Below are 23,324 nucleotides of genomic sequence, written 5' to 3'. Positions count from 1 at the left end.
AAACCACAAAATATTTCCGCACAAATTTATCGCGTTTTCCGGCAATCAACAGCGCTAATTTTTGTTCTTTCTTTTTTTGGGTAAAAAATTATTATTTTTTATTCTGCTACGATTTTTTGATTTTTTCCATTTCATTTCATTTATTTAACTGATAAGTATAAATTTTACATATTCTCAAAATGTAGAAAATTAAGATTTCTTGATAAAAGTTGGTACTCATGTTCTTTGGCAAGGCATTGAGGCACCATAAGAAGGTTTTTATTGAAATTGAAATAATCTAAATCCTATAACGCCTATTTCTCTTTACAATATATATATATAAATCAAAAGCTTTGTAAAAATACTGTATAGATACTGTGAAAAGGCTCTTATAACTTTCTGACCATTCTACTTTTTCAAGTTCCCAGATAGCAAACATCAGAACCTCATTGTCAATGGTTAATTCTTTTTACCGAAAGTCAGATATTTTATGGAAATAGTGATTATTTTTCTTCTGTCTAATGGAATTGGATATAGGCTTGGTTGTGAACTCGGTCCAGCACTTACCCCAATACCCATATCTACATGGTTTTCGTTATTCCAGCAGGCTTTTTACCCATGCTAAAGGAAAATGTGTCGAGTCAGTTTAAATTATATAACTTAGACAGTTTGGAAGATATATTCAAAAAACCCCATTCGCTAGCATCGCAGACAGATATCCGGATTTCAACTGTGCTCGTCAACCTGATCACATTGGCAAATATACACATATACATACGTATCTGTTCAACACGTTGCGAGAGTATAAAAATATGGCGCAAATGGAAGTTGATGATAAACACAATTATTTTCTTTATTGAGTCAAACGGCTTACGAAATAATATGAGCTACCCAGTTTAAACACAAGCCAAATGCGAGCCTCAAACATGATTCATTACATGAAATAAAAAAAAATTTATTTATTTTTCATGAGTGGAAGAGTGAAATTCATGTAAACAATTTAAAACAAGTCAAATTCATATGAAACTATTTTATTAAATATTTTAAAAACAAAAAAAATAATATAAATATTTATTTGTTGTTTTTTCTACATAATTTCTTAAATTTAATATAATATTTCAAGATTTTGGATCATTCATCCCTCTCAAAATTGTTGAATACGCTCATTCCTTCAGCAGTCTCACCAATATTCTACACATATAATGTAATCGACCGTTCTTTTGTTATCGCCCAACTTTTTCTTATCGTTGCATATAATAAAAAGCGTAGTTCCTCTCAATGGATTTAAGTTGTGCTGACGTTTGGCATCTGATCCATTCGCCGTAACATTATTCCTCAAATGCATAGCGGGATTCGGTATGCATGAAGCAGCCATCACACGTGTTTTCATCTCCTCGTCACGTTTTAACTCATACTCCTGAAAGCAGCAGTAGAAGAGACTGCTTAACGCTATGTAAACTGCGAAGAAGATCAGCGCATATATAGCGATAGACGAGCTGCTCTCCGTATTTATCGACGGTTTAATGGCAAACCAAACTAATGGAACGATTATAAACCAATAGAGCACGAAGAGTATGAGTAGCGACGTTTGCAAGCAAGTTAGCTTTTTATTGCTGCTGATGGCCGTCATTTTCGAAATAACATTTGTTAATATTATATTCGTTTTTCAAAAAACAATATTTTGAGTTGTTTTTCTTCCTATCTGTTTGTGTTGTTTTCTTTATTTTTGTTTAAATTTTACTATATTTAATATACACCACATCCATTTGCTTGCAGCTGTGACTCGACACTGATATCAACACTCAATTAACAATATGTTCTGGTCTTTACGGTCATTTAAAATATTTAGTTGTGGTTGTGATTTTCGCAAGATGTTTGGATTTCCCAAAACCACATATTCTTTATCGCGTTTTCATGCAATAAATATTATTATTATACTCTCGCAACAAAAGTTGCTAAAATTTGGTACAAAGGGTCGCACTAGGAAGGGACATGTTGAGATGTAATTTTTTTGGGGAAGTGGGCGTGGCCTCGCCCCCAAATAAGTTTTCTATATATATCTCGCAAACCAGTAAAGCTATATAAGCCAAACTTTCTGCAGTCGTTTCCCATACGTCCCCCAGTACACACTTTAAAAATGGATATATGTAATCAAATAATAGCCACGCCCACCTCCGATACAAAGGTTAGGTTGAAGGTTACTAAAAGTGAGTTAATTCACTAAAAATGAACGTGGCGTCGCTGATTTCAATAAAAATCTGTACATAATACTTTCTTGACACCCGGATAACACGCATTGAAAATGGGCGAAATCGTTTCACAACCACGACTACATTCCATATAACTCAATTTTGAACTCCATCTGGATCCATTACTTTATAATGTATATATGCGGAATGCGATGAAAATAGCGGAATAAAACTTTACACAAATACTGTACTTTGTGGTTTGACATAACTTAACTTCGAATATGAAGAACTCAGTGTCTTAGGGTAATTTTCCACCGATTTTTAGGTAAATCTCTCAGATATCTTAATTTAATTCAGAGGAAATCTTTTTCTTTTGATAGTGTGTCTCTGTACCAGAAATTGTTAAATCGGGTCATAACTTCCCCTAGCTCTCATATACCTAATTATAAGATTTTAAAAAATACTTTGGGCTTAATAGCTTATAAAGCGGCTAATATGTGTAATACCTTAGCCAAATTAAATGAGTATATAATCTTAGATATAATGTATGTTGGTGAAGAAAATAAGTGAAATCGGTTCAGAAATTACCTTACTACCATATATAGTGATTTTCGTTATTCTATTGGACTTTATACCGAATATATGGGTCAAATTGTATGTTATCTTAATAAAAATATTGCAATAAATTGCGAGAGTATAAAATGTTCGGTTGCACCTGAACTTAGCCTTTCCTTACTTGTTTTTATTTAACTCTGCTATGTCTAAAAATTTCTGAAAATGTATTTAAGCTTTGGTTTATTTTAAAATTTTTCATTTTTAATTTTATTAATTTCTTTAATATATTTGAATACAAACTGTATTGTATCAATAACTGTTTGGTATCAATAGAAATACATAATTTTATAAACTAACGAGCAGTTCGATTTTCATAACTTACAGACTAATTACATATATTATTTCTTCGGCGTTGAATTTGTTCTATTGTTGAAATCTTGATCCTGATATTAAACTGTTGCGATGAGCTTAATTACTTTACAATATTTTGGATTTTGATCTTTGATAAATTAATTATTCCAAAATTTTGAGATTTGTGCCAGTAGTGAAATGGGGCTGTATTACGAGAATATATGAGGATCCTCTTCTGGCTTAGGAAACATAATAATTTCGGTAACTTTCAAAAGACTTGGAAAATGAAATTGACAATTTTATTAAAAAGATAGGTGAGCTTCGATTTGTTCACATCTCCATCAACAACAAATAACGATATCGTAATCATACCCTCACGTTTTCCATTACCACGAGTAAAACTTATTTGGATCCCCGCTTTTCCAAAACAAATTACATCTAAATATGCTGGTACTATTTTTCAGTTAAATATTTCATGTTCAACATATACTGATCCCAAAAGTCTCATATCCTTCATGAGCAGTCTCATATCCTTCACACATAACGTAATTGCCTACCATTTTGCGATTGTTGTTGTCGTTGCATATAATATTTGGTAAGCCCATTCCTTCAGTAGTGCCATATCTTTCACACATAACGTAATCACCCACTATTTTGCGATTGCTCATATCTTTGTTGCTGTCGTTGCATATAATATTTTGCATATTCCCTCTCAAGAGATTTAAGTGTTCCTGACATTTGGCATCTGGTTCATTTGCCGTAGCATAGTTATTCCTCACATTTGGGGTGTGTGAAGCTTCTGCCACACGGTTTTTCAACTCCTCGGCACATTTTAACTCATACTCCTTGAAATAAAAGTAGAAAAGACTGTGTACCATTACGTAAATTGCGTAGAAGAGCAACGCATTTTTAGTGATATACGAGATGCTCGCTGTATTTGCAGATGGTTCAAGCCCAAACCAAATTATCGGTACGATTACAAACCAATAGAGCAGGAAAAATATTAGTAACGACGTTTGCAAGCGAGTTAGACTTTTATTGCTGCTGTTGGCCGTCATTTCCGAAAAAAAGTATTGCGCGTTGGTTTTCTTCCTGTCTTTTTGTGTCTTTTTCTTTATTTTTTCGATAACTTTACTATATTTCAATGTGCACCGAAAATATTCTTCGTTCTTTTGGAAACTACATCCATTTGCTGGGAACTCTTACTCGGTACTGAAATCAACTCTCAATTATAATTTAAATAAGTTCCCTGCATTGGTCTCTACGTTGTTTTAAAATATTTAGTTGTTGTTTACTCATGATTTTTGTATATCCTAAAACCGCAAATACTACCGCTCATATTATTTATCATGACTTCCGCTATTTTTTTAATTTTTTTTTTCTTTTTCTGCAATTTTTTTCTTATTTTGTTAAATTTTATTTCATATTTCAATTCAACTGTAATACATTTTAAATCATCAAAATGTTTGCTGCGCTAATTTATTTTATATTTTTAGTTAATAATTAATTCTGATGTAGTTTTTGAATTTTATTAATTTTTAGCTTAAATTTTACTTATATTAAATTAATTATATATTAACCCTCTGTGACTGATGTTCTATCTCGTTCTCTGTACCTTCTTATTGTGTACTCATGCCTATGTTAGTTTGTTCAGATCAATTGATGTAAGCACATGTGTCATTTTAAGCGAAAAAGTGTCTGCGAGTCAACCACATCAATATTAAATTAATATTACTGACCGTATTATTTCAAAATTCAGATTTTTTAATTTTTTTTTAAGTTTAAATTTAATTTTTAATTTTTTTTGAATATTTACTATAAGTATCAGGCAATAAAAAAGAATATAAGAGTTTTATTTTTTTCAATATTTTTTAATTTTTATAAATTTAAATTTTTAGGTATAATATAATTATCAATATTAGTTTCGATCAAACAAACATACATTTAGATATCCAAATTCTGTATATTTTTATCTAGGTTGCCTGATATTCATTCATCTTTCATAGAGATTATAGAAGAATTGTAGAAAAATAGTCTCCCCCATAGGCCAAAAATCAAAAAATCGATATCAAAATATTTTGACAAAATGTAAACGAAATGTTTCTAAAATGACCAAAATTTTATATGGTAAAAGGTTTTATCTGGAAATCTAACGGGACTTTCTAAAAATAGAATCGAAGACGTGAGTACTTGTTCATTTTCACAGTGCAGCGAATACTTCTCAACTAAAGGAGAAATTCAAGGTGGTCTGTCGAATATTTACGTTCCTGAATTTGAATGATTTTAAGTGAAATGTATTTTTAAGTGAAAGGAAGGTTGTTTTTGGGTAATTCGGTAAATCTCTCAGATATGAACATAGCAACATTTTTTAATGTCTTATTAACAATATGTATATGTGAACCACGCCTTTCATAATTTGTCCCGATCGTTCCTATGGAAGCTATAGGATATATATCGCTCGATGTAGCTAATTTTTTTATAACGTATTTAGAATATTTTTCTACATTTTTAGTGAAAAGTTCATTGCTATATCTTAACGGGAAGTATTTATGGCCGCGGCTTCATGCAAGCGGAACCACTGTGCAGTGACCGCCAAAGTGCGTCGGTTCACATAGCAATATGGAAAATATGGAAAAGTTGGGATTAACGCACTCATGCTGACGCCAGGATGTCTATTAGTGTCGCTAATGGTAGTCAATAGAATAAAAATAAAAATTCTTGAAAATAATAAAAGATTCTAAAAGTTCATATAATTTAATATATATAAATTGTTTTAAAAAAGTAATTAATGAATTGTTTTTCTTTTCAATTAAATTTTATTTTATTTTTTTTTTAACTTTTATTTGTTCAACAACTTGTTGAGATTGAACCACCAAAATGCGTCAGTTCACATAGCAATATGGAAAAGTTGGAATTATCGCACTGCTGCTGACCTAGTATGGTATTAGTATCGCTAATGGTAGCCAGGAGAATCTTAAGAAGAATACCTGAATCTAATAAAAAATACTAAAAGTTCATACAATTTGATACATATAAATTGTTAATAAAAATTATTTAATGTTTTTTTTTTTTAATTAATTTTTATTTATTTCACATGTTTACAATTGTTACTTAATATATTTCCTTTAAAACATTGCGTATTTCATTTCCCCGTCAATTTGTTCGATTTTTACTTAATATTGCCGATCATCAATCTTGCCTGTGCCCAGAAAACTCGCGCCATCAAAGTATAATTCCTGTTGAGTTACATACTTCGATTTGTCCACATCCCTATCATCATTAAAATATAACGGTATCGTAATTGTACTATCAGAATTCGCATCACCAAGTGTATATTTCACATCGGCATCTTTCGCAACCACCGGCACAGTGGGTATTGAAACACGTTTACTAACTGGTCGATTTTTGCGCGTAAAATACGGAGCTTTGATGGACGCTGGTCTCTCCTGCACGGTATCCAATTTTCTGAATATCTCCTGCACTTCTTTGTCCACTTGACGGTTTTGTCTACGCTTGAAACAACAGTAAATGATGCAAAGCAAAAGTATGAATAGCGCGACAAATAACATTGCATAAAGTATGCAAATCAAATTGGTTTCCTTAAATAAGGCCGGTTGTATGACAAACCATATTATTGGGAATAATATAAACCAATAGGTGACAAAGAAAATCAGTAGAGTCCAGCGTAGGCTATTCTTGCTTTTGTGTGGTTTATTGAACTCCATTTTTTATTGAGTTTATGTATATTTTTTATTATTTTTGTTTTAAATTAATTAATTAATTTAAATTTTCAATATTCTCTTCAATTTCAATTTTTGCAATTTCTAATTCGCTTGTAATTTGTGTCAAGGCATATATCCGTTTGCCTGCAGCTTTTAATTGTTACTGGATCCATTGTTTTAGTATTTTGAAAAATTCACGTTCGCGTACGATTTGCATATCATCTACACATACATACATACATACAAATAATATGTGAGTGCGGCTTTGCGCTGTTTTGAGCGCTTTCTCAACAAGTACGATAAATGCGTACACATAGATCCATATATGTATAACAATTTACAAAGAAATGTATATTAATAAAAGTTTTTTTTTCGCAATAAATCGCACTGAAATTATTATGTGGAAATAATGTTGTGATAAGGTGCTAGCAGCTGTGAGGTTGTTGGTTTTCGGTATTTTTATATACGCATATTATATACATACATATGTATATATAGATATATTTATGAAATATCCAAACTATCTAAAGTGTGCGTCAGCTTTTAAGTCAATATGTAAACGCTGCATAACTTTGACATGGCAAGCGAAAAGACTATATGCTAGCAATTCTCAGACTATAGAAGTGCTTGACACCTTTACTTTTCCCAATAAACTAAGTGTAGTTCGTTTGTACCCTTTGAGGACACAATATAAATTTACTCACCAGACAAAATTCGAAGAAATATGTCCTAAGCAAAATAGTGCATGAAGAGAGTGACTGAGAGCCGAAATTCCGCACAACAGTCAACTAAAAACAAGTAAGGAAGGGCTAAGTTCGGGTGTAACCGAACATTTTATACTCTCGCAATTTATTTATTAAACTTAATTAATATTATATAATACACATTTTGACCCACATATTCGTCATATATATTGTATAAAGTCCATTGAAAGTTGGAAACCATAATATTAGGTTAGAAGCACCGAGGTCCTCGTGTTCGATATATGGGGCCTTAAAAACCTATGGTCCGATTTCGGCGATTTTTAGAATGGGGCTGCCACACTATTAACATAGTATTTATGCAAAGTTCTGCACCGATATCTTCACTAGTGCTTACTTTAGATATTGTAAAGTAAACGATTCAGATTGTCTTCAAAGTTCTAATATACAGGAAGAAGGCGTGGTTGTGAAGCGATTTTCACAACATATCATTGGGATGTAAGGGAACTATTACAAATCAAGTTTCATTGAAATCGGTCAAGTAGTTCCTGAGATATGGTTTTTGACCCATAAGTGGGCGACGCCACGCCCATTTTCCATTTTGTAAAAAAATCTGAGTGCAGCTTTCATCTGCCATTTCTTATGTGAAATTTAGTGTTTCTGACGTTTTTCGTTAGTGAGTTAACCCACTTTTAGTAATTTTCAACCTTACTTTTGTATGGGAGGTGGGCGTTGTTATTATCCGATTTCTTTAATTTTTCGACTGTATTAAAAAGTGGCTAAAAAAACGACTGCAGAAAGTTTGGTTTATAGAGCTCTATTGGTTTCCGAGATATGTACTATTTGGGGGCGGGGCCACGCCCACCTCCCCAAAAAAATTACATCCAAATATGCCCCTTCATAATGCGATCCTTCATACCAAATTTTATTTCCATAGCTTTATTTATGGCTTAGTTATGGCATTTTATGTGTTTTCGGTTTTCGCCATTTTATGGGCGTGGCAGTGGTCCGATTTTGCTCATTTTCGAAAGCAACCTGCCTATGTGCCAAGAAATAAGTGTGCCAAGTTTCATCAAGATATTTTGATTTTTACTCAAGTTACAGCGTGCACAGACGGACGGACGGACGGACGGACGGACGGACAGACAGACATTCGGATTTGAACTCCACTCTTCACCCTGATCTCTTTGATATATATAACCCTATATCTAACTCGTTTAGTGAACAAAACTATAATACTCTCTTTAGCAACTTTTGTTGCGAGAGTATAATTATCGAAACGAATTATCGGAAATTCTCTCAGAAATTCTTAAAAACTTCCCTTGTGCCAAGAATGCGCAAAGTCCACAGGCACAGTACAAAATGCCGCCGTGCGAGTAAGACAAAGAAGTGCCCGTAGTGTCGAGAATATTGCTGCCGCTAACTCAACAATTGAGGAAGACCCAAATCACTCTCTCAAACGTCGTTCTCAAGCGTTGGGCATTTCCGTAACGTCGTTGTGACGTACTCCATTATTCATCATTGCATCCCGAAAAAATTAGGGCTTGGCTTATGGCCGGGCGCCCTCTTCCGTGATGAACAAGACCGGCAAGTTATTGTGAATGGGAATCGCTACCGCTCAATGATATACGAATATTTTTTGCCCGAATTGAATGATATGGACTTGGACAATATGTGGATCCAACAGGACGGCACCACAAGCCGCACAGCGAATGTCACAATCGATTTATGGAGAGAACCATGTTTGGTGAATATGTTATCTCACGAAATACTCCAGTCAATTGACCGCCTCGGTCGTGCGATTAGACGGCGTTATAATATTTTCTGTGGGGCTACGTCAAGTCTATGGTCTATGCCAATAAGCCGGCGACGATTGATGAACTTCGTACGAATATCGAGCGTGAAATTGCAGCAATATCGGCCGATTTATGCTTCAAAACCGTCGAAAATTGCGTTCAGCGTCTGATTTCCGAAACCGTTTTTATTTTATTAAAAAACTTTTGTAGCGCTCTATATTCTGCATTATATTTTATATATTGTAGTTGGATGGAGAATCATTGAAGTCGGTCCAGTAATTACTCGAAATTAAAGGTTTTCGTTATTCTATTTGGCTTAATGAATCACATTGTGTGTTAACTTAATAAATTTAAATGGAAAAGAGTTATTAAAGCTAGACCTGCCCTAACAACAATATAGCCAATCAGTTGATGAAATCGGTCTAGACTTTGGACATCATCTACTAGTCCAGATGGGACTATTTTAAAGTCTATTATAATAAAATTTCACCAACAGCTGAAAATGTTTCCACTACTTTGAGATTTGAGTATTGCGAGAATATGTGATGTGCGCTTACACTCATACTTAACACTTCCTTATCTGTTGGATTTTGTTTTTATTTTCGATTTTAAAATTTCACACGTTCATATAAATGCGATTAATTCTACATTCTCTCTAAATCTGAGTAAAGCGATTTATTTGAAATGCATATATTTATATTTTATTTATTTTGTACACATTCTGTATATTCAGTATATTTAATATTTTACAGCATTTTATTTATTTTATTTTATTGCGAATAGAAGGCATTTTACTTAATCTTAATTTACTTGAGAATATTGAGTATTTTATTTATTTTTAACTCTCACCAAGAAAACTCTCACCATCAAAGAACAGTGCTTGTTGCGTAACATACTTCTTTTTCTCCAATTCTCGATCATCAATAAATAACGGTATCGTAACTATACTATCACGATCTGCATCACCACGGGTATACTTCACACTACCATTTGTCGCAGTCTCAGGCACAGTGGGTACAAAAACACGTTTACTAACCGGTCGTTTTTTACGCTCAAAGTAAGGAGATTCCATGGGCTCTAGGCTTTCTTCCACGGATGCCCGTCTGGCGAATTTCTCATGCTCATGCAACTTGTTTGTGTCTTTTTGTGCACGCTTGAAACAACAGTAAATGATGCCCAGTAAAACTAAGAATACCGCGACGAATAGCAGTGCATAGAGTATGGTTGCCAAAGTGCTCTCCTGAAATGGAGCCGGTTGTATGACAAACCATATTATTGGAAATAATATAAACCAATAGCTGACGTAGAAGATCAGTAGTGTCCAGAACTTGCAATTGTTTTTGGTTGTCACGATCGCCATTATTTGGTTTGATTATTGCATTTGTTGTTTGTATAAATTGTTTTTGAATTTTTCTTTTAAATCAAATATTCTTTTTAATTCATTAATTTTTGAAATGTATCACTATTTTTTTTTTAATTACTGCTCTTTTTCCAAATGTCTGTGGTTTTGAAATTTTAATTCAAATTACTAGTTTGTAATTTGTTGGAGAACATATATCCGTTTGCTTGCAGCTTTTAATTGTTACTGGAACTTTTAATTTAAAAGTTTTCGATTTCCACATTCCTCTAGAAAATAACATATCTACTCATACATACAAATAGTATGTGAGTACCGACTTGCGCTGGTTTGAGCGATTGCTCACCATGCACGTATATACATGTATATATTACTTTGATATCGTAATAATTCGCAACATTATTTTGTCCCATTTTAACCTTGACTTCTTAAGAATTGTTGATACCAGCAGAGTGGCTGCTGTTCGACATATAATTTTTTATTGCTTACGCAAGTTATATAAATAGTCAAGCAATATTAAGACTTTATTTAAGAGAAGTCAAGTATTTCATCTTTTTTAAACCAACTGCTTTAAAAAATTATAATTAATAAATAGACGCTTCGCCGATCTGTTCAGTACCCAATTCCCTTTACACGTTTGTAAAGAGAGTCAAGATGATAAAGCATAATTTCCTACAACTTCAAGCTCAGCTTCATTATACGCGACATATGTACCTTGGAGACTGGCGAATCGAACAAACAACTTAAATTAATTAAATAACAAAGTTGAATTGAGTTGGAAGTACAATTTAATTAGGTATTCATGAACTGTCTATATTGACTTCAACCTCATAACCTCAATATTTAACAAGTATTCTTTAAGATCTATATATTCATAAGCTACTGAAAACAGAATGAAGATTTAAAGCTCATAGATCACAGTTTCAGAGCCATCTTAAGTGCTTTTACAATTGCAGGGTTGTATTTATCTGAAATACACAGTATTTTCAATTATTTTTCCAAATATAGGATACCTAATAATTAGAATCAAATGATTCTATCAGGACTTCAAAACCAAATTTTACAATAACTGATGACCTTGAAACTGTTTATTAAGCCATCAAATTCTTCATCTGAAAATATGAGTCACATATATTTAAGGGAGAATGAGAATACGCTCTCACGTTCACCATTAAAATTGTAATAAAACATATTTTATGGCATTTCATTTCATATTCGTGGAAATTAAATTCAAATTTATTATTTCTCATTGTAAACGCAAAGAGCGCCATGCATAATATCAGTACAAACCACGGACCGACCCGTTCGTCAGAAAGTCAGTCGAAACCACATGATGACATAATATTTATTTTGTGCTAAACAAAATTTGAATGACAGCCTTAAAGAAGCTGCGGATAAGAAAGAGAGAGAGAGAGAGTGAAAGTAAAAATTTAACATGATTTTATAAATGTGTGAGTGTACGTCATTGAAGCGTGTAACATCTCATGTTTCAAAACTTTTGATGTTTCCCCTTATTGTTTTTACGCAAATATATTTTTAATGTTTCTCCTTCTCCTGTCGCCGCCGTTCTCATTCTCGTCTGGCTCTTTTATTTACACGCTCGATATTTTCTTTTTTCTTACTCGCTCATTTTCAAGCCATTGCGCTTTTATGATTCAATTATGTTTCTTATCAACAATAATAAATCGCCTCACACTCTTTTTCACTCAGTTTCCACACTTTACGAAGCTGCTTTGTGCTTCGGGCTGGACCATTTCGAAATTGAAATTAAATGACCAAGGGCGTCATGCACAAAAATAATATACATGCAGAGATAAACATATCGGTTTAAAGATATATATATTTACATTTAGAATCTAAGAATTTTAAATCATGACAAATAGACTTTAAATCTTAACTCAAAATTAGTAATCCCATTGTTTACTCACTCTTCTCATTTAATGAGTAATTAATCATAGATTAAGAATTAGATTAATAAATCTTAAATCATAAATCATAAATCATAATTCATAAATCATAAATCATAAATCATAAATCATAAATCATAAATCATAAATCATAAATCATAAATCATAAATCATAAATCATAAATCATAAATCATAAATCATAAATCATAAATCATAAATCATAAATCATAAATCATAAATCATAAATCATAAATCATAAATCATAAATCATAAATCATAAATCATAAATCATAAATCATAAATCATAAATCATAAATCATAAATCATAAATCATAAATCATAAATCATAAATCATAAATCATAAATCATAAATCATAAATTATAAATCATAAATTATAAATCATAAAACATAAATCATAAATCATAAACCATAAATCATAAATCATAAACCATAAATCATAAATTATAAATCATAAAACATAAATCATAAATCATAAATCATAAATCATAAATCATAAATCATAAATCATAAATCATAAATCATAAATCATAAATCATAAATCATAAATCATAAATCATAAATCATAAATCATAAATCATAAATCATAAAACATAAATCATAAATCATAAAACATAAATCATAAATCATAAATCATAAATCATAAATCATAAATCATAAATCATAAATCATAAATCATAAATCATAAATCATAAATCATAAATTATAAATCATAAATTATAAATCATAAAACATAAAACATAAATCATAAATCATAAACCATAAATCATAAATCATATATCAAAATAAAATAAAATCATAAATCATAAATCAGAATAAAATAAAATCATATTCTCATAATACTTAAATATGATTTAAATTACATTCCAAATGCAATTCACAAATCATAAAAGTAATGATTATTCACAATGAATCACTTAATTCCTGGATTGTAATCCATCAATTGAATTTCACAATACATAATAGGAAACTAAATCAGACACACTTTTACTTTCTAATGTAATAATTTTTAGTCTCTTCTTAAATAATTACCAGCAAATTTCCCCGCATAAAGAGTTCGCGGTTTGCAGCGGCTGCCAACTGTTAGTGAAACCACATATTTACGATATTTACAGTTGCTAATGCTCATGTGTTATGCGGTTGCATGTTGGGATCAAGTAGCCTTCGCTGATTAGTCATACCATAGCTAGATTTTATTCCAAGTATTTTGCAAATCAAATTAAACCATAAATTGATTGCGGTTTTCCGAACTGAGCTGCTGATATTTATACCACGACTTTTGTACGGCGTTATCGACACTTAACAGCGGTGCGACTGTTATTTTCTTCTATGTTACTGTTAAACCCGTAACACTTAATAGTAAATGCCTGCATTAAGGCGGACTCAACTAACTTATTTGGTTCTAAAAACCTTTGCTTTTCGATATTTTTGGCTTCAGATTGTTCGATTAATCAGTGTTTAATTGATTAATTGTGTGATTTAATCGCTGATAATTCAAAAAATCTGTGGAATCACTTAATTATGAAGTCTCGTTTGTAGTTTTTTAGACTCAAACTCTTCTTAATGTGGTTTTTTGCATACTTTTAGGCGACAACAAGTTCGGCTGTTAAGATTGTGTACACCTCAGAGATGGCTTAAGCAGTAATGTCTGCTAACAATAAATACGTTAATGTCATGAAATTAATTTAAATGACTTTATGAAACGTCAGGACTGGGAGGAGGGAAAAAAGCATTTGTTCCAAAAATTTTAGTGAATTTAAGTTTCACAAATAGAAAAAAATAACAATAAACATTTCTTACTGCAGAAATTAAAAAATAAATAAACTGTGGGAATATTTTCCCGATGAGAGTTGCAACCTGTTTGTATTTTATTTATAAAATAAATTTTAAAATAAACGAATTATTACAAAATGTGCGTCAAATTTAAGATTTTTGAAATGGCTCACAATTGAAATTTTTTTTAAAGCGTTGCCACCTGTTTGAAAAATGTTTATGCTTTCGAAATAATATTATTAAATTATATATTTTAATATGCGCATTATAACTGATAAAATTTGATAAATATTAAATATATCTGAAATATTTTTGAAAATATTGCCACCTGTTTGAAAATAAAATTTAAAACTTTTTAATATTTTATTAAAAGTTGTCACAATGTGGGTATCAAATAACAGAGAGTTTGACACCTGTATCAAAGTAAAATTATTATAAAGTTAATTTGGAAGTGTTGCCACCTGTTTAATTTGTGTTTGTGGTTAATTTAAATACCAAACTAATTTAGAATTAAGCTACGCAAAGGGAAAATCTTTAGAAATGCTTTGAGTTAAAAGTGTATTCGCGAAGTGTTGCCACCTATTTAATATTTATTTATAAAAATTAGTTTTTCAAATCTGTTATTAAACTAAAAGAAGCTTTTCTTCAATATTAAATACTATTAAATTCTGAAAATACATACATACATGTACACATACATCAAAAAAGTTCAAGGTCACAGCAAACTTTAATCAATATTGTCTGAGTAGCTAGACAATATTTTTTCAACTTACCTCAACTATTGTGTATTTAAGCTCATGTAATTATACGTATTAACCACACAATTTAAAAGCAATTAATTTCATACCAGCAAAATGAATGCCGTTCTGAGTAATAAAACACACTGCCCTCTACGCTCAAGCACACCAGCCGCCAAAAAGGGAGATGAATACACAATAGCCTACATAAAAGTATTATATATATATACTAAAATATATATGCATATATAACTGTTATGTAAAGTTTCCATTTAATTAACAATTTTTTATATGCTATACATTTGTCATTGATTTATTATTTTGCTCTATTTATACACACTCAGACTTACAAGTATATATGTGTATGTGTGGGAACAAGTTTGAAGTGGGTGCCTTCTTTGGTTGTAAGTCTGCTGCCTTTTTCAGGCATTTCAACTACCCTTACAAAACTCATCCTCTCAAATGTACATATATACTATATATAGCCACTTGTATACATACATTAAGCACCGTACTAAAATCACAATTTGCCACCCAAACCCAGCTCACACAAATACAAATATATACTTATTTTTTTCTTTTCGTTTTGTTAATAAAATTTATTAGCGCAATTAAAGTGATTAATTTGAAAACACCATCAATAGGGTCGACAAGCAAAGCAAAGAAAGGGGTGTGTTGCATTTTTACGTCAGCGGCTGTAACAACATTTTCCGGAATATTTATAGCTAGCTGTGCGAAGGTGTCAAATAAATTGTCTGAGTCACGCTGAAATTTTCGGTATTATTTATAATTTTTTTAGAGAAAATAATTGTGTAATTTATTATTATAATATATTGAAAAAACTGACTTATTAGGTAATAATTTACTTTTAATAGACTTTGTTGCACTTTTTATTGGTTTCAATGTTTTATTTTTTTTAATTATTTTAAAAATTGTACTCTCTCTCAATAAGTTTCCAAATTTACTGTGAATTGCTTGTTATTTTAACATCACTTGAAATGTAGGCAAAAATTTGTTAAAAAATGTCGGAACTTTTTATTTTACTGTTCACTTTTCCAATGGCACGAAAGTCATTGAGAACAGGAAAAATTTGTCTCGAATCTCTGCGTTTTAGCAGCAATAGTGAAAGTAGATACAAACGGATGAAACTGTAAGAAAACTTATAGGGACAGAGAGAGAGAGAGAGAAGCAGAATGAGAGAAAAGCATGTCAAAAAACAGTAACAAAACCCAAATTAACATTTTTAAACATTTTTAACAAATCAGCCCTCTTTAACTAGCATTTTTTGAAGAACTTTTTAGAGATAATTCGGAATTCCTATAGTTTTCCAAAATATAACTATGTACATGCTACATCTCCATTATAAAGACTTATTTTTAACTGCAGATTAGCCTGCGATAAAAATTTTCTTAGATGCAATTATTCATATGTTCTTTTGACAATTATATATTATAAGGCTTTCGTTAATTACGTAGAGCAACATCAACAGTACTCTGTACTGTACTCTGCCTTTTCGCACAGGAGTTAATTGACCAATTAACCGACCGTTACTCGATTAAAGCCCTAATTTAGATCGATTTACCATTTCAAATTAATATTTGATTGAATAAAAATCGATTTGAAACTGGAATGCAACTCTGCAGGTTGTTGTCCACGATGCAAATTTGGCTATGGCAATTGATAAAATAGCAGTCAGCTGATGAAACTTAAAAGTTTCTTATGAACAGCATAAACAAAAAAACAGCTGATCTTTAAACGAGTAAACGGCTGTATGAAAGACAAAAACTGGTTTCTCAATTATAATATTTATCATTCACCTTAAAGGCTTTTTCTAACACTTAACAATTTTTGATATAGATATCGCTATATTTTTAATATTTTCATTGCGACCTCTTGGAATAACTGTCGATATGATAATACAAAAACTAAAAATTTCTATATAACCTGATTTTTAATCCCATCAATTTCTTTTACTTATTAATTGTTAATACAAGTCTTAATGAAATTATAAAACCAATATTTAGCACAACTTGAGCATCTCATATACGACAACTCTGTTTCAAAAATAGTTGCAATCCGACCATTTTTCCATTTTTTTGTGACAAATTTCTACGGTCCATAATTTATTTTAATAAAATGAAGTGGTTATGTCTACATAGCCACAGTTTGATTTAGTTTCAAAATGGTCTAGACCTTCTCCTAATTTAATTAAGTAATTATTGTTATTGGCCTTTTGGTTAATATTATAGCGTATATATCGGTTTTTATATGGAAAATATATTAATGGCATTAAGTGCCTATTTTATTTGAGACATAGCAGTGTTTGATGTCAGAACCTTATGAAATTGGTCCTCACCATCTCTTGCCCACCATACGAGTATAGTAAATATTTTGATTTCCGATTGTACATATATTTTGAAAAAATTGAGATATATCTTTTATTATTATAATGTGATTCAATTCCAACATTGTGCGATAACCGATCCATATATTACTTAAAAGATTACATGTAGGTTCACTATTTTAACTAATAACGAGCTCAGCTACGCCTGAGCTTAAAGTTTCCAGACTTATTTAATAAATACTCGAAAAATTCACATTTTTGATTTCATTTCATTTGATTTCATTTCAGAATTCAGAATAGAAAAAATAAAAATAAAACATTTTGATTATTTTTTGCACAAATTTTCTTTATTATTTCGCAAATAATTTCTTTATAATTGTTAATTAATAAAAATAACAACACTTTTATATGTAACATCGAATTCGACTATGCTTAATATATTTTAACTTTAACTAACACCGCTAACCAGAAAATTGGTTAATTAAATACTTAAACATATATTTTTTATTAATAAAATAACTCGTGAAGGTATAGAGTTTTATAAAAAATATTCGAAATTACGTTCGAAATCGATAGATTATATGTACATAAATTATATAACATAGCATATGTATGTATGTATGTGTAAATGTGTGCATTCAATACAATTTATTTTACAATTATTTATCTTATTTAATAGTATTTCTCAACAACGATTTTTTAACGATCTTGTATCATTAAAATTTCTTGAACTTATTCCAAAAAAAAAATAAAAAAAAAATAAATATATATAAATAACATTCACTAGCGATAAACTTTGCGTAAACGTAAAGCTTCGTTGTAAAAATGTTGCATAATCATGCCGTAGTGGGATTACCCACATAACGATTTACATATATATAGTATACAGTTATTCACATATTTATTTATAAACAACGCGTTGTATATTAAAGACACACATACATACATGCAACTCATATTATATTCAAGACCACAATTTTAAGTATTCTCGTTTTATTACGTCTCCCATAATACACACATACGTATTTCTGTAAAGCTGAGCATCTTAAAAATATCTATATGTTATATGTACAATTAGTTGTTTATTTAATTAAATTTATTTACAAATAATACTTACTAACTACACTAAGTACATATAGTTAGAATATTACATGTATATATATATACAAACATACACATTTATATCTATTTATTCGGAAAATATTTCACTGAATTGCGAAAAATGTGGAATGTACATTTATGGTTTAGAAAAAAGTACCACTATGTTAATTAACAGTGTCGGAGTATAGGTTTACAGCAGTTTCTATTTGTATATTTCCTATAAGTGCGCTAATATTTCATCATTAGATGATATTTCCTTTTACAAAAATCGTATAGGTCTCGTATGTCTCATATATCGCTGCTCGTTTTCTATCAAGGGTAGACACTTTCCATGAATACTATTTACAATTTAATGATATTCAAACTTAACGCAAGGATTTCACAACGTTTTTCTTATTTTTCAAATGGTATCTTTTTTTTCAAAATGGTATTTTGGTGAGAAAACTTTTTCTAATAAATTATTTTCACAATATTTTCAAATTTTGGCATTTTGGTGCACAAATTTTTCAATAAAATTTCATTTTTTTAATAATATATTTATTATAAATAAATAAAGCTATTCTAATCAAGTCTTTGGTTTAATTATTTTTTAATATTCAGCCACATGCACCTACTTAGAACATACTATTTTATATTAATTATACTTTCAACACTTATTAAAATTTTATTTATTTATTTAAAAAAAATATTAATTTCCAAATTAAAAAAATTTCATATTAAATTTATTATTTTTATATTTTAGATTTGTAAATTCTTTTCTTTATTAATAACTTTATTATTTTTGATTAAAAATTAAAAATTTAATTGACCAAACAAAAAATTTTTTTTATATCTTATAAATATGTTTTTAAATTAAATAAAATAAAAAAAATTATTATTTAATTTTTTTTCAAAATTTTTGTATTAATCTAAAAAAAATTAATTACCCATTTACAATTTTTTTTAAATTAATTTATTTAAAATTAATTGCATTTGAGTTAACATTTTTTATTAATTTTACATATTTTCTTGTTTAATTTTATTTTTATTATTATTGATTACATATATTATTTAAAATATATTTTTTTATTAGAATTGAACACATTTACTTTTAATTTTTATAACTTTATTATTATATATTGCTCATACTTTTCAAGTTAATTACATCCTCCACATTTGCAAAAATTTATTATTTTTCAATGTTATTTGTCAATTGAGAGTTTTATTTTTATTATCACTTCAATGCTTAGGCGACGTTTGTCGTTGTCGCCAAAAAAGGATACCCTTATCTATGTGTACATCGACATGTGTAGAACAATGTTAATGAGTACCCAAATCAAGTGTTGCCAATGCGAAGACGTGCAAATTAACACGTCTACAACGCAAAAACGTCAAATGTTGATAAACAGCGAATCGAAAAAAATATATATAAATAAATAAATAAATAATCGATGCAATTTTTTCAATCAAGAAGTTATTGTTATAAAAGCTAAAATGAGATTTTGACAGTAAAGTGGTATAGAAAAGTTGTATGAAGATAGTGATTTGATTTCTCCAGAAAAAGTTTTTAGTTATTATAATTTTTTTTTAATATTACAAATTTTAACGGATATTTCCAAAAATTTGAGGAATTTTATATAAATCAAAAATTGAGATTCAATTTTGAATATTGTCACAGAATCTTGGCTTTCCTAATATCTTGTTACAAAATTTTAACAAAAACTTCAATCGATTTTTAATGCTTAAGAGCTTTCATTGGAGCTTTCACTGGTGAGAACTTTTACTTTAATAACTGTTACAATTATTTGTAAGCAGTTACTGGATAAAGTTCATATAATATTTACATATTTTTAACGAATAGTGCTTTCAAGCTGTTACAACTGCGTCGGTAACTTTATCTACAAGGCCAAAGGAAAACGCCACTTTTAAATTTCTTCTTGACTGGCGTGGAAACCGCTTATGCGGTTATAACCGAAAATTTTAATTTACTTATGTTTATTATCCTTGTTTTTAACCTAATGTTTATTAAGTTTAATTAATTCTTTACATGTGCTTTTTATATTAATTATATTGTTACTGTTTATAAAGCTTCTTTTTAAACTTTCACTTTTATATTTTTCCAATATGGACCAATTCTTATAGATTATTTTTATTTATTTATTATTTATCAATATTTAGGCATATTTTTATTTATATTTATATACATTTTTTTCAAAATTATTTATATTGCTCAATAAATTTTAAACGAATAAAATATATTAAAAACTAATTCCTTATTTATAGTTTTTAAATTATAATTCATTTTGGTGATTCATCACACCGTAGGTTACACTATATTACCACAGAGCTTTCATTAGAGTTTATATTTTTTTCTCCATTTTCGGTTCATATTATAGTATTTCATTTAGTTTATTTCACTAAAAGCATTTCGTGTAAGCTTTCATTTTGAACTTTCACAAATCGTTTATCTTCTTCGATAACTCATTTTAGTATGAGTCGTATTTTTACTAACGAATGTTGGTGAGAAATTGAAATATTGCTTCTAAGCATCTCTTAAAATCTTTATTTCACTAAAGAGCTTCCATCTAAACTATAATTTATAGCTTTCACAAATCGTTTTTCGAAAGAAAAATTATCATCGTCATCTTCGATAACTCATTTTAGTATGAGTCATATTTTTGCAAACGAATTTGCGTGAAAATTTATAAAATTGCTTCTAAGCAACTCTTAAAATATTTTCTTTATTTTTTTCTCCACTTTCTTTTTTTCATTTCACCACTTACACACATTCTAAATATTCACTGTAATATGCCAATGTTGATTTTTAGACTCAAGTTTTATCTATAAAGCTTTTTTCGACTTATCTCTCCACCAAAATACCATTTCGAGTTCAGGAAAAATCTCTAAACACTATGTAAAAACTATTCAAAAGCTTTAAGACCAATTTACTATGCAATTTTCTAATATTTTCCACCTTTCTTCACACACTTACACACGCTCCACCATTGTTGTGGGTGCCTTACTGCCGCCATTACCCGTACTCATGCGATAATAACGCCGCAAAATATCCGCTAACTCCGTGGTCAAACGCTCCGCGCGACTCAAACGCTTATTCTTCGCCTCCAACTCATTGCTGTAGGGATGCTCCTGTAGCGGCGCCAAAGGTGCAGGGACAATTACAGGCAGTGTAGTGGTGGTGGGAGAGGGCAGAAAACGATGCACTGTGGGTATTTTGGGCGCCGAACGTAAAATTTTCACTTTACTGCGTGCGCCAGTTGGTCGTTGGTGTTGCTGCTGGTGCTGATTGGCATCCTGCTCTTGCGCCAACTGCTCCTTGGTGAGTAATTGTGCGCTCGCACTGTGCACAGGTGGCCCTGGTAAGATGGCTGGACGCGTCGGCCTTATACGTTCGAGTGGCTCCAATTCGGCGACCGTCGCCATTGATGTGGCCGCTGAGGGCACTTCGGATTCGGCTGCTTTTGAGACGGATTGTTTCATATCGGTGAGGATTTTACGCTCCCAACGCTTGCACAGCATGTAGGCGTACATGCAGAGGAAATAGATGAAGATGAAGGCGAAGGCGGCTATGCCGTAAAAGCCCAATTTCTTACGCGTCCATTTACCGCGACGCATCCACTTGATGTCCTCCAAATATTTCGCAATCACCGGCACAATGACGAACCAATAGATTAGCACTGTGGCGACTTGTATGGCGCGGCGCAGAAACATTTTCGATAGTTCATTTAAAGTTGTTGATATTTTGTGGGGAATTTTGAGTTTGAGTTTGGAAAATGTTTTAAGAGTTTTGAATGCTTTCAATATTATTTTTACTTTCCAAAATTTCAAAATTCATTTTTTTAATATTTTTTTGAGATTTCAAAATTTTATTTTTTAATAATTATTCAGAGTTTATATTATAATTTTTAATATTTATAAACTATTAAATTGTTTAATAATATTTTTCCTCTTTTCGTTTATTTTGTTGTTCAAAACTTTTTATATTTTTTTGAGAATTAGTTTTTTCAATTTTTCAATTAATATTTTGAGAGTCAATGTTTTTTATTTTTCAAAATTCCTAAAAATTATATATTATAATTTTTTGATAGTTTTAATAATTTTTTTTATATTTTTAAAATTAAAAAATATTTTTTATTTTTTTATGATTTTAATATTATTGATTTTAAAATTTTTTTTTGTTTCCAGTATAGTCCAAAATATTGTTCCAAGCTTTCAATGTTTTTTCTTAGAAAGCTGTTTTATTGCAAATAAAAATCTTTTTTTTTTTTTAATTTCAAGAATTTATTATGCTATTTTATTTTTATTCAGTATTTATTTTTCGTAATTTCCACAAATTTATGTTTTGTTAAAAATTAATTATTGTTCAATAAATTAATTTTTTAATATATATTTTTTAATTAACGATTTAAGGTTTCGTCAAAAATTTATTAAATTATTTTTTTAAATAAAAATTATGTTTTTCTAATAAATATTTTTTTTTTTCACTTTTGATTTTCAATTTTCTTGAAGGGAAAATTTTGTTCGAAGAGATCGATTTTCTTTATTTATAATATCTTTTATATTTTTTTAAGTTTTTAAAAAACTTTATTAATCGACACTTTGATGATGTGATTAATTTTTTAGTATTGTTTTCCAATATTTGTATTTAATATTTTTTAAATTATTATTTTTTTTTTGTGTATTTTTATAAAACAAAATCCTTTTGTTCCCACCAATTTTTTTCCCCTAAAATTCTGGTTTTTAAATTATATTATTCACTCAAAAATTTTTTATGCACTTAAATATTTTTCAATCA

At 29.8% G+C, this 23,324-nt stretch overlaps 2 protein-coding genes and 1 long non-coding RNA gene across 9 annotated transcripts in view; 1 reads left to right on the top strand and 2 right to left on the bottom strand.

Annotated features, from left to right (window-relative positions):
* LOC128920403 (uncharacterized) overlaps positions 1 to 23,324 on the bottom strand; it is a 323,959-nt gene that overhangs the window by 121,736 nt on the left and 178,899 nt on the right. The gene's annotated exons all lie outside the window — the stretch shown is intronic.
* LOC105218237 (sodium/potassium/calcium exchanger Nckx30C) overlaps positions 1 to 23,324 on the top strand; it is a 303,455-nt gene that overhangs the window by 106,834 nt on the left and 173,297 nt on the right. The window lies entirely within an intron of this gene.
* On the bottom strand, positions 20,507 to 22,508 carry LOC105218230 (uncharacterized). Its single transcript, XM_029044068.2, has one exon. It carries the CDS (start codon positions 22,238 to 22,240, stop codon positions 21,500 to 21,502), a length of 741 nt encoding a protein of 246 aa, XP_028899901.2. The 5' UTR covers positions 22,241 to 22,508; the 3' UTR covers positions 20,507 to 21,499.

The sequence above is a fragment of the Zeugodacus cucurbitae genome, chromosome 3 (assembly GCF_028554725.1).
Source record: "Zeugodacus cucurbitae isolate PBARC_wt_2022May chromosome 3, idZeuCucr1.2, whole genome shotgun sequence".
Lineage (NCBI taxonomy): Eukaryota > Metazoa > Arthropoda > Insecta > Diptera > Tephritidae > Zeugodacus > Zeugodacus cucurbitae.
The sequence above is the reverse complement of the archived record's forward strand: the minus strand, read 5'-3'. Positions and strand labels throughout refer to the sequence as shown.

Bases quoted from the DNA above. Each gene is read 5' to 3' on its own strand.
- LOC105218230 (XM_029044068.2), bottom strand. From the start codon at position 22,240: ATGTTTCTGCGCCGCGCCATACAAGTCGCCACAGTGCTAATCTATTGG.